The following is a 15,326-nucleotide window of genomic DNA, read 5'->3' on the forward strand; positions in this document are numbered from 1 at the left end:
AAGAGTTGGTCGGTACTAATAGCAGTATCACACCTTTGGCTCAGCACTAATTGTTAGGATATCTAAAATCAATAGATAATTTGGTAATGGCACAGGTATACATTGTCTTTTTTTTTTACTTAAATTGCAAAAGTTGATTAAGACTTGGTTATATCAGTCTTGTGTGTGAATATGATATAATTCCAAGGAGTACACTTAATCAATCAATTCCAAATATCTTATACCAGGTATCATGGTTTTACTGTATTTAGAATTCCAGACATTCATGAACATTCAGAGCATTGTGATACAACTGCAGTGCATGACATAAAACTGTCAAACTTATTTAATACTGTTCAGAAGTAACAGAAATATCTGCATTGTCTTAAACAGCCAGGAAAAAACACTGAAAACACACTGGTGACTGTGCTAGAATTGTCAGAATTTACTGTCACACTATGTATAGAGTTTATTTAAGGAATTAAATCTTTTTTCTGGAAAAACAGTTCTCACTCTTCCTTTATTTACTGCAGAAATGTTCTCGACAGTTTGCCAATTTCATCCTTCTGCAGTCCACTGAACAGCGGGACAGTTTGAGTCACCGTTTCAAGTAAGAAGAGCCTGTTTTCACCACACAAAGGCAGCTCTTTCACGGAGCATTCGGACACCAAAGCGGTGCCATTCCCTCTGGTGGATCCACATTTCTTGCGTGGTGTCCAAACATGCCAGCACTGCTCCACCTTTCCATGATATCAGCCGAGGATCCATGTCCTAGAGCACATACGTGTCATATAAAATATATTACAGGATCAGTCTGCAGTATAAAGTTAACTGTCTTTTGAAGACAGATGCAGGTCTGTGACCTTTTCTGAAATATACTAAGGTAATTTTGGGTTACCTTTGGACGTGTGACAACTTCCACATTGTCTACCAGCCTTCTGAAGGACGGTGGCATCTTGTTGATGATGCGGTGAAGAAGGAATTCCTGAACTCCATGAAACATGAGCCCCCCTCCCACAACCAGGATGGAGCTGTACATCTTTCGTTTGGTTTCATCTGATGCTGTAAATGAAATGTGTACAGAGGTTCAAACAGGATATCCCATGGAAGTTTTTATTCTCATCACTAGATCTGAATATAAAAACAAAAATTAACTTCATCACTTACCACAGCAGTCGATGCTATGCAGGACTGCCTTATCTAATCCTAATGCTTTGCTCTCAAATTGGCTCATGATGGCCGTCTTCCTGGACAGATGGGCAGACACAGGCTCTTCCACCTCTCCTGCTCCCATCAGGGACTCTCCATGGGCAGCCCCAAGCTCTGTTTCTCCCTGCATCCCTCCTCCACCACTCCCACAGCTCCTGGGTAGATCTGACAGGTCCCCAGTCCCTCCCTGACTGCTCATCTCCCCTTCCAAACATCCACTTGGTCTGGAAATAGCTTTCCTGTCTGCAGCTGATTTGGAGGACTATTGGAGAAAATAGTTAAGTAAAAAAATAGCTGAGAACCATTTGCTTTCATTGGTTTCAGTCTATGAAACCTGTATGTGTGTGTGTGTTTTACCTGGTCCTGTTTGCTCTGTGTAGCAAGGAGGTAGTGTTCATCATGAGGGTCCTCTGAGTCGCCTTGGGAACGGAACTGAAGCGATGACATCTTCTGACCTACAATCCCAAACGTCGTCGGGTAAAAAAGGCCCATGGGTGCCTATAAAGAAGACAGAAAAGTAGTTCAGCACCAGTATCAAAACAGCATCGTCTTTACCTTCTGATATAATTACCTGTAGTTTCTCATCCCCAAGTCGAACCTGGTACAGAAGAGCCGGGGCTTCTGGAAAACGTGTCTGAAATTCATGATCTTGTAGCCCTGATATGTCCTGTTAAGAGAAAACAGAAAAAAGATTTTGTAGTTAATATGTACTTAAAATTGCTCCATCGATTATTTAGAAGTGAGTATGGCTAAATACTCAAAGATGCTAACAAATCATTGTAATGCACAGACACTAACACCCTCCCACCCTGACTAACACACACTTGATCTAGATGGCAGAAGGTCTCTTTCAGATGCTGCAGGAGCTGACAGTCTAGTCTGTTAGACAGCTGACAATCTCTGTAGGGAAATCCTGCCCTCTGCAGGAGCCAGAAGAAAGTGCGGGTCACATCTGAGCCACCGTATGCTAAACACAACCTGCAAAGTCCCACAAATACAAGATACCATGTAAGACATTTGCTAAATAATGCAATAAAAGCAGGAAGTGAAACTAACATGAGTTTTAAAATTAAATATTCACTGTTCTGTGTTTGTTGTCTGTGACAACCGGGTCAAATAATTAAATATTAAATATATTTCATATGAAATAATGTTTAATATTAAATGTATTTAATTTAATCAAACATAAACGTGAGTTTTGAGCCCTACCTGGAGTTTCGATGTGACACTCCGTCCTCCACACAACAGATACTGGTCTTCTGGTCGCCTACATCCACGACACAAGCGCTACTCAACCCACTGCCAAAAGTAGCACACACCGACTCCTGGTGCACAATGATAGCTACACACAAAAAGACCAGGAAGTAAGTTGATGGAAATAAAGAAATTTCCACTTAGTTACGTGTGAAGATTTACATGTGTAATACCTGAGAACCCTATATTGAGCAGCAGCATGTTCACAACCTCTTTGATGTGCTGTCTGTTGTAGATGTCAGGGACCAACAGGATACATCTGTAATACTAAAAGAAATAATGCGAAATGAGCAACTGATGATTAATGTGGATGATCATCTGTTTGAAAGTTTATGGAGCACAAAGCCTGTAGAAAGCCTCTATTACAGAAGCAGCTATCTACTAATATTAAGAAATGAGGGATTTATCAAGACTATTGCATCCTGCTATAGAACTGAGAAGTTTTCTCCTACCTTTAAATCTTTGAGAGGGATCTCCAGATGCTTCTGAATCACATGACTCCAAATTGTCTCAAGGTCAGCCAGGACAGCAGTCAGTGAGCCTCCAGGACCAGCATGCACATTGAGCTGACCTCTGACTACAGGCCAGTGGATGTTGTAACAGTCTGTTGGATTCACATAAAGAGCCTGTGCAATAGCAGAAAGGGGGGGTGGGGGGTAAAAATTAATCAATCAAGGCTTTAGGTAATGAAAATGGCTTAACAAGTCATATTTCACAGAAGTTACGAGTTTGCTCAAATACATTCACCGACCTCCTCTCCAACCAAATAAGGAGGATGGTGGGTTGTGTTTGTCCACTTCACTCTGGAACTGCTGTCTAGCACCGCAGGACGGATCTGACAGTTATACGCTCTGGCCTAAAAACAAACACACAAAACTGAACCACTGCTATAAGAAAATACTTTTATGGATTAACATCATAATCAATTAATGAAAAGAGTTATTTTCTATATTGTATATCAGCTATTCAAACCTTACTAAGTTGCTATAGGACCTTAAGGTCTTTATTTCTTTATTGTATAAAATAGAAGAGAATCACACTGCATTGTGTTGCTTTCTTCCCTAATTTCTCTTTTATAACCATACCTGATCAGCAGACACAGGAGTCCTCCGCACTCCGTTTGACATCTTCTTGGACCATATGGCCTGATCAACCATTTTAAGGCCATTCTGCCTCTGCTCGTTGCTTTCTGGTTTCTGTTGGATATTAAGACAAAACAATAAGGATAAACACTTAAAAATGACACCATTTAATTTGACAACAGTGAAGTTGTATTATGGGTGCACCTGGTTTTGAGTCACATACATTTAGACCTTCTCTCAACAGCCATGCATCTTCATAGCGGGGCTGGCCACTTTGCTTGTGCCTGCGTGCTATTACATGTGGGACCGTCACTGGAAGGGTGTCCGTTGCTCGGCCAATGCGGAGCGTCCTCGATCCAGGGTGGATGACAACTACAAAATTGCTCTGTATTTGCTGTGAAAAAGAATAGAAATTTCAAGATTCACCCAACAAAAGAGCAACTGTGGACACCTGCGCAGCCTCTACTCTTACGGAAAGACTGGCCACTAGTTTTTGGAAACTGGCTGCATGGATTTGTTTTCATCCAAGGGCTCTGGTGAGGTCAGAGCTATGTGCAGGATAGTCTATATTTTCCATACCACACTGGAGCTGTTGGCATAATGTTAGACGTGCCAGCACAAAAACTAAAACAATACATGCTGTAATATTAGGTTTAAGCCTTTAAAAAGAGACCAAAACCCGTCATGCTTGCAGCTAGTCTTAACCCCAAACAAAGATACTGACTGTTAAAGAGGAGCTTAAATCGGAAGGGTTAACACGTGTTTTCATCCGTGTTGGGAAAAACAAAAAGAAGTCAACAATTTAGAGCTAAAATATTTCAATATCAGCTTTAACTCAACAGCTCTTAGCTTTAAACCTTGTTGCCACATGTAGCAGGTTATAGACCCATTTAGCAACAGTATACTACTAAAACAGTGTACTAATACGATAGTAAACGCACCATCACGATAGTTTAGCATGTGTCAAGTGAGAACAAAATGTTCATTAAAAATACAAATGCTACATTATAGATTTCTGGCATTATGTACGGCTATAGTTCATGTATACAACAGCTGGGTACTTCATTTTCCGTCTCACCTCTTGAGGAGGCTCTGGTATCGCCGGAGGAGCGATGGGTCTTTTCACCCCGCGCTGCTGCTCCTTCTCTTTCTCCCTGTCTCGCTCCTTTTCTTTGTCCTTCCCGTTATCCTGCTCTTTCTCCGCCTGGGTCATGGTCTCCTTTCCACTTAATCCACTAAATACTTAGAAATAACAAAGTCACGGTCTTCTAGTCCCAGCGAGATGGTTCAAAATTGAAGCACAAGCTAACACCGTTGCCTTCCCTCTGAATGAAAAGTTTACTTCCGTGTTTGGTCACGTGGTGCAACATTTCGATTTCTATTTGTCCAAAGATTTCTCTGTGCGTCTCCGCATTTTTGTTTGTTTGATCGTTCATTTTTAATACATTTTATTTTCGTTTTTATATTTTTTAGAAGACATAATATTCCATTGTTTGTGGTGTGAAGCGTTAACGACTGACGATAATAGTTTTTCCGATGGTACAGGATGTTGTTTTAGATCGTTTTACAAGACGTGGCAATATCTTCTTCATAAACTTTATTTAAACTTTTAGAAGAAGAAGAAACAAAAAGGAGCTACAGCTCCATCCCTCTGCGCCGGTGATAGAAAAACATTTCAACATAGCATAGCATAGCATCTTTATTTATAACGCACTTTACATCCAGCAATGTTGGCCGCAGTGCTACAAATATAAAACAAAGAGAAAACAGTTTAAATTACATACCCAATATCTTAAAATTAAACATAATATAATTAATAAGAAACATATTAAGAGACATCAAGTCCTGCTCTGCTGAAAGCCAAGGTAAATAGATATTTTTTAAGACGTGATTTAAAAACAGATAAGGAAGGTGCCTGTCTAACATGTAAAGGCAACATCAGACATGGGATTTGGGATTTTTATATAATATTTTCACATGATGTGGCCAGTTTATATATATTATTTTCCTGGGTTAGTATGGGGCCTCTAGGAGTGATGTGACAGTAAACAAAACAAATCTTTGCATTGATTATTTTATTTAAGAGAAATCTATTAGTTTTCCTGTTTGACCATTTGATTAAAACAGTGTTATTGAACCTGGGTAACTGAAAATCCCATTAGCAAAACTGGTTAAATAATAAATCTCTAGGCAAGCCAGATCCTGCACTTCTCTTGATGCAAAGCATAGAGTATTTAGTACCCGAGTTCACAGAAGTTGTTACTTATCAGAAGTCACCAGAGGTTTTTTAGAGCCGATACCCCTAATCCTAAAAATGGGTAGTCAAACATAAGAGCTGGGGGCCAGAATAACCTTGTAAAGACTCTAATTTGGCCCACTGGATGGCTGTGGAACAAATGAAGGAGGAACTCTTTCACTCTTATTTTACAGCTTTTCCTACTAATAAGGACCTCCCCCATCACCATTCAGACTTCAGCAAAGTAATTAAGTAATAAATAAACAATTAAAAGACAGAAAGGTTCCCGTTTTCACTGTTTACTATAGAATTTTCTTTTCACAATGAGACTAAATGTTTTGGTTTGTTTGTTTTTTAAAAGAAAATTTTCTGTGAATTCAAAAACCTTTCCTGTAATTACAGAACAGTCTGGAGAATGAGCTACCAGAAATTATTTCCTACAGCTGCATTTCTTTATTATGTGGAAAAACTTAGATGTACAGTTCAAACTACAATTCTTTTTCTCCTATTAAGATATCTCAGGGAATAAACGTGGTAACATGAGTTTAACAACCCTCTCTAGAGGGTGGGAGATACATAGTAAGATAAGTAACTGCTTCTGAGCAAAATAGCATAAGCCCTAAATAAACAGCACTTCCCTAAAAAAAAAACTTTAATACTCCCATAATAAAATATATTTCTTCAGTACCGCGACCATGAATTGAATAAATGGTTCAGATAATAAAATAGTCTCCAGTGACCACCATCAGCTCTGTGAAGAAGCTCAACATCTTGTGGAATATTTCAGAAGGTTAGTGGAGGATGTTATACAGACACATTAATGCAGAAGAACAAGTGTTTATTTTCTAATAATTTCCACAGGTTCCATGTTGGCTTTTGAACTCATAAAAAATGGCTTGGGATAGGAATGAAGGAATTAAATCATTACTGTGAGTATTACTATTGAACCAATCTGGACATATTAAAAAAATTGTTGAAATGTACCATTAGATGAGGTAATTCCTTTTAACTAGTCTGAGGTTCAGGTTCTTTATTCCTGTCATGAAACCTTTGGGAGTAGTGATTTTTTTCACATTCAGATTTGGGGTTCAGCTTCTTCTTTGTTGTACCTTTGCACAAACTTTGGGGAATCAGTTTCTAGATCTGCTTTCTGATTGGCTGCTCCTCGAAAGATACCAATATCTCTAAAGATACCTTTACAGAGACTGTGTGAGAGAGGTGTCTGTTCAGCTCTGAGCTTCTCTTACATGCGGTGTACTCGGGTCTAGAGTCTGTCTGTCCTTTCCAGTGAGCTTTGATTTCTCATAAAATTATGACCATTTGTCTAAGTTGAGTCCTTGTACTTGTACTTCCAAAACACACCTCACCCATTGAGGCATGGACTCCACTAGACCCCCTGAAGGTGTGCTGTGTTATCTGGCACCAATGTGTTAGTAACAGATTCTTTAAGTCCTGTAAGTTGCAAGGTGAAGCCTCCATGGATTGGACTTGTTTGCAGTGCATGTCTCACAGAACCATTTTTGTGCTAGGGCATAGTATCCTGCTGAAAGAGGCCACAGCCATCACGGCATACTGTTTCCATGAAAAGGTCTAAATGGTCTGCAACAATGCTCAGGTAGGGGGTACGTGGCAAAGTAACACCAAATGGATGGCAGGACCCAAGGTTTCCCAGCAGAACATTGCTCAAAGCATCAGAGTCACATACGCAACAAACTGCGATGCACTGTGTATTCTGACACCTTTCTATCAGAACCAGCATTAAATTTTTCAGCAATCTGAGCTACAGTAGCTCATGTGTTGGATTGCACCACATGGGCCAGCCTTTGCTGCCCACATGCATCAATCAGCCTCGGTCGCCCATGACCCTGTTCCCTCCTTGGACCACTTTTGATAGATACTGACCACTGCAGACCGGGAACACCCCACAAGAGCTGCAGTTTTGGAGATGCTGTGACCCAGTCGTCTAGCCATCACAATTTGTCCCTTGTCAAAGTCCTTACGCTTGCCCATGTTTACTGCTTCTAGGCCATCAATCAACAGCTGACAAGACGTTAAATGTATTGCCCTCGTTGGTCCTTAAAAAAATGGAGAAAGCAGTTAGAGAAAATGAAAGAAAAACACAGTTGCGTTTTTTTACAATAAATGTATGGAGCCCACAGTACCTGAAGCATTAGTGAATAAGGAGCTGTGCAGAACGACGGACACAAAGGCATCATTCAAAATCTGTTAAATGAAGCTCATATGAGCGTACTCACAGCACTGTCTTCACTTTAATCCCCTGAAAAGTGAAAGACGTTTGCGTCCTTACTGACTATAATTACAACGAACATTGTACTTACTCTGTCACTGTAGGATGAGCTTATGTTTGTTTTACTTGCAAGCACGGAGCTAGTTCCGCCCATAAATTTTTAGAATAAAGCACCACGACAATGGCTCAACAGCTGCTTAAAGTAGGGGAAGGCTAAAGAATGTAAATTGGACATGACGTTATCACTGGTAAGATCAAATGAAATCAATAATTACAGGCAGCTATAAATAAATACAAAGGCATACACGAAGGAGAGAAATTAAATAGCAAACAAACTAAGAAGCTGAACATAATTAATGATAGACAGAACTCAGGAGTCCAGTAATAAATAAAAGCAAATACTGCATATATATCACACATGGGGCGATAATTTGAAAGAAGTGAACGTGATTTATTAGAGTACAGATATTTAGAAAGAAACTATTAGGAAATTAGACTGCAATTAATATACCAGCAGAACAGAGTCAGGGGAATGAAGCAGGACAAGAGACCAGTTATTTGTACCTCGCTGCTCCCTCCTGTCCTCAGTCCCCACAACACGGTTTTGATATTTCCTTGCAAAGACTATACATCTTTGAGATCACAAAAAACATTTGTAAATACACTTCATGATTGTGTAACACTATGAAACCAAGATGGAATATGTCCACCATGACAAAACAATATTTATGGTCACAACACTGGAATTTCATCATTTGTTGTCAAGAATGTAAACAAAGGTTTCAAAATTGACAAGATCAAGTTCATATTGGGTGCCATGGATATAGGTGTGATGTTTCTGCATTAACAGTAACTCTACAAGTATTTTATTCTAAATACAGTTTTACAAATCAAAATATTTTTAAAATGCAATTTAAAACAGGAAAAATATGTGTTAAAAGCTAATATTAGAACACAGATTTTTCTCCTACTTCTCCTTTACAATTCCATTTCCTCACTGCATTTCCTTTCCCTTTTAGTTATTGGATTAGTTTCTCCATTAGTCTTTCCTCAGCCTGAGTCTTTTGGTCATTTTTCTGTTGGGAAAACAGCAAAGCAAATGAGTCCTCTGGTCTGTTAGAGAGAGACATGGGTTGGCCACCTGGATTTTTCAATCTTGCTGTTTGCACAGAATTTTGTGTTGTTAAGGAAACATTTTTTAAGAAGTGTTTGTGCTTACACAATTACATTCACTCTTAAATGTTCAGCACTGATGCATGATAAAATATGAAGGTATACTGCAGTGAAATGGGCCTGATCAGATGACATGTTGAAGGTAACGTGCTAGCAGCTAGAACCAGCACCCAGCCCCGTTACATTTATAAACAGTGTTAGAGTCAGGCGGTGCTCCATTAGGGATGTGAAGAGTATCCTACTGTCTCTGTCAGCAGCAATACCCTGGTACTCTGTGCTTTATAAACTGTGTTCATTTGCTACTAAGGGGCACTTGGGCTAGTAGTAACAGTTAATTAATTTATTTCCAGAAAATGAAAAATGTGTCTATCATAAATGGCTATTTTAACCACCAAATGACTTGGCCTGTGCACTTATGGATGCACTTTATCTGCATAATGTTGTATATTCTGCTGTTGCTTATGTTTTTGGATGGAGGGCCAGTAGATAGACCACTGCCTAGTAAAGTACATATCTCCCACTAATGTACATATGGAGAACTGCATATCACATGGCTAGAATTTGTAGAGAGACAAAAACACACATCTGCAAACAATTTTCAGCATACCATCTATGCAATGTGCTCATAACAAAAAAACCCTTGTTTGACAGGGTTGAGGTTGAGCCCAGAATCCTTTTAACCGGAAGACAACAGTCCACAGCCACTCATCTGCTTTCAATTTTTATTTGAATAAAACACACTAGATTAAGGAAACATACAGCTTATCTAGCGAGCTCCAGCCTCCATGCGACCATGGATGGATGGGCACCTTATCCAGGAGCATGCATAATGGTTCATACCAGTGCTTCTCTTTAATTGAGATACATATAAATATATACATTCCTGGACATCCAGGTTAGGATATTCTTAGGAGCTTGAAAAAAGAAGGCAAGTTGACTTCTTTGAGTTTGTGAAGACGTTTAACTTCTCATCCAAGAGGCTTATTTAATTCTAAAAACAAAACGTGGAGAGTCCCAGGTTTGGGTCGCCATCACTGGGGATTTAAAGGTGAAGCCACTATGAGACCTTGGCCCACACTATCATGTGACCTACTGAGGTCACCTGAGGCGAGACCAGAGTGGGGACTAAATGTGCCTGGATCTCAGGACTGCACTGTAGAAAGCCAGTGGTGCAGTGGACACCGATGGCCTCCTTTACTCTTTGATAGAGAATTATCTGTTTTCTCTTTCTTTCTTTGTGCGTATTAAACATTTAGGCGCAGTTCCAAATATATGCTTTCATCATATTTATACAAACAAACACATGAATACATTCTGCAAACAGTATCATTAGTAAAATCATCAGCACCTGTTCAGACCCATCTTGATCAAGCAGTCAAAACATTATCATGACAAATATTCAAATTGTGGTGATCACAGAATTTAATGGTGACTTCTTTGGAAATGTTAACCTGATGCCCTCTTAGTGTTTCTACACTTTCCCTCAATGTCAATGTGCTGTTCTCACTGTAGGAAACGCCCCGTTTACAAATCAGATTTATTATCTTCTTGTCAATCTGCTCGCAAGTGTGAAGACCCTTGTAAAGTTTTTTCAAATCCTTCATCAGACAAAAAGTTTTGCAGACCCTCAGTTCCAGGGGCAACATACAAGAACTCTTGTCCTTCTGCTCACCCAGCTGCACCACCCAGAACTTGGACAGCTCACTGGGGTTCTTTGCGTTGCTTGCCACCATGTTAAGAATCAGAGGGTAAAGGTCATGAGCTGCAGCTGGGATGGAGGATTCTGACATGCTGGGGTCAGGAGGACAGTTGCTGGGCTGTGAAGAGAGCGAGAAATGATTTTGATACAACACAGTAGTATATTTAGACATTTAGACATACTGCACTTATAAGTTCTATCACATCCTTATTTTGTTTCTTGACTTAAAGATGCAAGAGTCCAGGTAATCGTGTGACATTGAACACATATCAATAAATATGACAATGACTAAGAATGATGATTTCATATAGACTGTACCTGTGGACTGACAATAAGGACTTGGTTTGCAGACTTAGCTTCCTCAGCCAGCCAGCGCATCGGCCCCTTCTGTGCAATCTTTTCTTGCTGCCAAATGTCAATTGCAACCTTGCAGCCGCCATGCAACTGCAGGAACTCTGCAAGTGCCACAACAGCACGCTGGAATGCTGAATTTACAGCAGGGTACACCAAAAGGACATGAGGAGGCACCACAGGAATGTTCTGGTAGTCCAGTAATTTGCCAGCTTTAACATTCCTATTTTTATCTGGGTAATAAGAAAACAATGGAAAGGAGAGTTAGTCAGCTTCAGCACCAGCCAGCAGTGTTAAACGTTATACTGTGTCTAGAAGGGGAATCCCCAGCTTTGACTACTTCTTGTATACAACTTGTAAACCTAGGATGGTGAAGCAGAGTTTCTGTGCTTTGGAAAGCATTTTAAGGTAAGATGTTTAAAGCATTTATTTCCAAGTGACTCCAAACATAGCTCAAAAGGCTTGCAGGTAAGGCCATCCTGTAGCAGGGAGCCTTTTTGCTAAATACAATTCAGCATTCAAGTAAATCACGTTGTGCACACACAAAGTAAACGTGCGTTTGGTTGAGCATATATTTTTCCTATTCATCATTAATAATTCAGGTGCATCTTCCAAAAAAAAAAAAAGAAGTTTATATTTACACATTATGCAGAATGAACTCAGGATAATGAGGATGACCACTCCTCCGGTAAAGATGATGGCAAAGATGATTACTGTCGGCGCTGCAAAAGCTGGCACTTACAGAGGAAACACATTTATTCAGATTTTATTGATTCAGTACAGGTGCTTTAGGAAATTGTGACTCGTACCTGGAGTAGTTAGCCCAGTAGTGACCTTAACTGGAGTAAATAATTAGAAAAGATAGATTAGTCACCACATGCATTGTAAATTGGTGTAGTAAGTATTTAAAATCATACAGTGCACTTCATGCATGTGGTTTGATATATTCCCTTGCAGTACTGGGAGACTGGGATTTTCTATATGTACTTATCTTTGCAGACTCACTGAAATTATTAGCTGAACTATACTGAACAGTATTGCTCACCTGTAGTTACATAAGGAGAAGTTGGTGTAACCGTTGCTATAAAACAGAGAAAATGTTAATAGTTTTACCATTTATATCTCCTAAGTATATTGTGTCTGTCAAAAGTTTTGGCTGTAATAGGTTTTACAAAAATTTATTTTGAAAAAAAGAGAAATTTAAAAAAAAACACTTACTTTTTGGTGGTTTAGGAATATAAATAGTTTCCGTCTTATAAACTAAATTGCCTTCCACCGGTGGAGGCAAAGGGAGATTTCCAACGTGTATTAAATTGTGGCCATAGGTAGGGTTTACAGCATAATGAAACCATATCTAGGTTTCAGAACAAAAAGAAAAAAAGGGGAAAAAACAATTAACAGCATCACAGACCTTTTTCCCTATGTAGGAAATAGGACCAAAAGATATGATCAGTACTACTAAGGTTAAGACTGATACCTGTCCTAATTCATCCAAGCTTGCACTGGCCAAAGTTGGGTTGTATTTACAATGGTAGTCTTGATTTTGTGTTGTGATGCGAGTGGCTGTCAAATATTTAGTACTAGCTGCAGAGAGAAAATAACAGACTGAAATAAATTAGTCTGCCTTTAGCTATTAATCAGTGAGTGTCCATGACAAGGATCCTGACACACTAAGTACGCACTGTATAAAATGCATGAAAGAAAAGGAAAAATCTTCAACATCTTTTGCTGGATATCATCTCAATGTCCTAAATGTTTCACCACCATCAGCAAATAAAACATGTGCAACAAAGACCTACTGTCTGCTCTGCAAATGTATGATTGTTTAGTAAATGGCAACATTAAATCTGTCATAACATCAGCAGTACCAAGTGCTATATAAAAAACACACAAAATGTGGTCTCCAACCATCAATGTTGATCGCCCAGCTTATGTTGAGCATGACTCTTTCGCCTACTGGCACCGTCTTCAATTTCAAGCCTGCCACTAGAGATGGAACCAAGGTCTCGTGTCCTGGGGGAAAACCTGAAATGAGAAACAACAGCGGTGCTCACTGTCCCCGCAGAGGGATTGTGTTTTCAGATATTTAAAGAGATGGTCAGTGTTGATTTGGCAGCTGAAATATATTTTGCAGCTTCTGTAACAGTCTTTGTTACAAAAAAGATAAAAACAAACACAGTATAATGAAATCTGAAGATCTCAAATGAGCATGGCTATTACCATATTTGAACACTCACAAAATATGTAATGCATTTTTTTTTATCTTAAATTCTTACTTCATATGCATTTGTTATTGTAATTTTCCTTTCATGTGTCTGTCAGTGATGAATTTTTTTTTTTTTTTTAAAGTGTAGAAAAGTAGTAAAAATATGACCACTAGTAGCTTTAGAGTCAATTGCAAAAAAGAAAGTTCACCCTCTTTAAATTATAACATATTAACATATCAGCAAATATTAAAAATAATCTGCTGGCTGTTAGTAGATCTTAAAATAATACAACCTCACATGAACAACACATGACATACTTATTTAACAAAAACATATCAAAAAGCAAAAGCAGTGTGTGAAAAACACCCTTACTGCTTCCAAAGGGATTAAAAGTGAAAAGCAGCAGCCAGTTTCTGCTAATCAAATCCACCTGATTTGCTAATGATCACAAAGTTTTGTGAGTTTGCTGGTCTGGGAAGTTCAGATGTGTGTTAATACAAAAGTTGCAATCTGCAATGTTCACAGAAACCGCAAACAGCCCTGGAGCTACATTTCAGACTCTACATGCCCCAACTTGCAGTTAATAAATACGCCAGCAGATTCATCGAACAGTCAAACCATACTCAGAGAAATTTGTTACAAATCTGAAGGCTAATACACCTCCAAGGAGACAAAGGACATTCTGATGACCATCAGTCTGGGATGAAATATAAGTCTGTTAACATATAATCAATCTATAGTGAGGAATATTATTCACACGTTAACATCTTTTAGGAGTGGAAGTTTCATCAAGCCCCACAAACCTCAATGAAGTGAAGCAATGCCTTCACAAAGAGCATAACAAAATTTCTCAACAATAATCCTCCACAGCATGAGAGATTGATGAAGTCATAGTTTGCAGTCTACGAGTGCCAAAGTAATTAAGTCTTGAGGTGTGCTTTCACACACTCCTTCTGCATCTTACCGTAGTTTTTGTTAACTAAATAATGACACTGTGTGATATCTCAAGCTACTGAACTTCTACAAGAGTACACATCCAGAATATTCTGGGTTTGCACAGCTGCCATCTGTCAAACTGTTCAGAAGAATAAAAACAAGAAGTAACAGACTCGGGAAGAGTTTTTGTCCTGGAGCAGTGGCTTCCACCTCTCTACACACTTGACTGTAAACATGGCACAGAAATACTCAGATACAAACACAGTCTGGGCTGAGGGCATTTTAATTGTAAAATGATGTACAGTGCTGTTGTTTTTCGCCTCTGCTGGTGCTGCCAGGCTATTTTGTATCTTTACTTATTTATTTTTATTAATTCTATTTATGTATTGTTTTTAATCTTAAGAGACAGCCAAACCGAATTTCACTGTACTCTAAATCTTGACAAAGATCTTTATATTCTACGCGTTGCTGTTCATCTGAGGGAGTATTTAACACATTTTAGAACCTGGCAAGAACCAGATTACTTTGGAACACAAGGGTGCTCATAGTCGACCTGAAATAGTTTAAACATAACATATTGGCAGATTATAGTTTCCATCTAGCGCTAATAAACATGAAATGGGCTTACCATGATATTCTTCACATTTCACCTCCTGAAAAGCAACAGCACAAATAAATGAGCGTGTAAGATCGCTTTGAAGTTTGAATTAAAATAAATAAATACATAAATAAATAATAAAGGATTACTTAAAAAAAAATGTGGGTCACTTACAATGTTATGTGATGTCACCTGGCCAGCGACACAAAACAGAAAAAACAGCGTGACTCCCCACATAATAAAACACCAGTAAAAGTTACGGAAATAAACGATCATAAAGCCGGGTAAATGTTTAACTACCTACAGGAGCACTATAGTGCTGACGCTCTGAATTCCGTTATTTCAATACGACGA

At 38.9% G+C, this 15,326-nt stretch overlaps 3 protein-coding genes across 3 annotated transcripts in view; all 3 read right to left on the reverse strand.

Annotated features, from left to right (window-relative positions):
• Positions 1 to 15,326, reverse strand: part of cacna1db (calcium channel, voltage-dependent, L type, alpha 1D subunit, b) — a 118,408-nt gene that overhangs the window by 3,740 nt on the left and 99,342 nt on the right. The gene's annotated exons all lie outside the window — the stretch shown is intronic.
• actr8 (actin related protein 8) lies at positions 50 to 5,141 on the reverse strand. The gene is made up of 13 exons (XM_085146794.1): positions 4,603 to 5,141; positions 3,748 to 3,918; positions 3,528 to 3,638; positions 3,194 to 3,298; positions 2,895 to 3,068; positions 2,616 to 2,709; positions 2,398 to 2,530; positions 2,013 to 2,166; positions 1,760 to 1,855; positions 1,546 to 1,686; positions 1,147 to 1,450; positions 878 to 1,041; positions 50 to 750 (listed from the first exon to the last, which is right to left on the reverse strand). The coding sequence occupies exons 1-13, from the start codon at positions 4,735 to 4,737 to the stop codon at positions 607 to 609; spliced, it is 1,926 nt and encodes a 641-aa protein (XP_085002920.1). The 5' UTR covers positions 4,738 to 5,141; the 3' UTR covers positions 50 to 606.
• On the reverse strand, positions 8,979 to 15,284 carry il17rb (interleukin 17 receptor B). Its single transcript, XM_085146801.1, is given in 11 exon segments — positions 8,979 to 10,619; positions 10,621 to 10,998; positions 11,199 to 11,464; positions 11,873 to 11,968; positions 12,041 to 12,070; positions 12,277 to 12,312; positions 12,450 to 12,585; positions 12,709 to 12,815; positions 13,140 to 13,256; positions 15,003 to 15,027; positions 15,147 to 15,284. Coding segments are annotated over 11 exon segments (1,332 nt in total). The 5' UTR covers positions 15,249 to 15,284; the 3' UTR covers positions 8,979 to 10,580.

The sequence above is a fragment of the Neolamprologus multifasciatus genome, chromosome 20 (assembly GCF_963576455.1).
Source record: "Neolamprologus multifasciatus chromosome 20, fNeoMul1.2, whole genome shotgun sequence".
Lineage (NCBI taxonomy): Eukaryota > Metazoa > Chordata > Actinopteri > Cichliformes > Cichlidae > Neolamprologus > Neolamprologus multifasciatus.

Bases quoted from the DNA above. Each gene is read 5' to 3' on its own strand.
- actr8 (XM_085146794.1), bottom strand. From the start codon at position 4,737: ATGACCCAGGCGGAGAAAGAGCAGGATAACGGGAAGGACAAAGAAAAG. The intron at 2,710-2,894 runs GTAGGAGAAAAC...TATTTCTTTTAG, and splicing joins TCCCTCTCAAAGATTTAAAG to TATTACAGATGTATCCTGTT. The intron at 2,531-2,615 runs GTATTACACATG...TTTTGTGTGTAG, and splicing joins GCTCAATATAGGGTTCTCAG to CTATCATTGTGCACCAGGAG.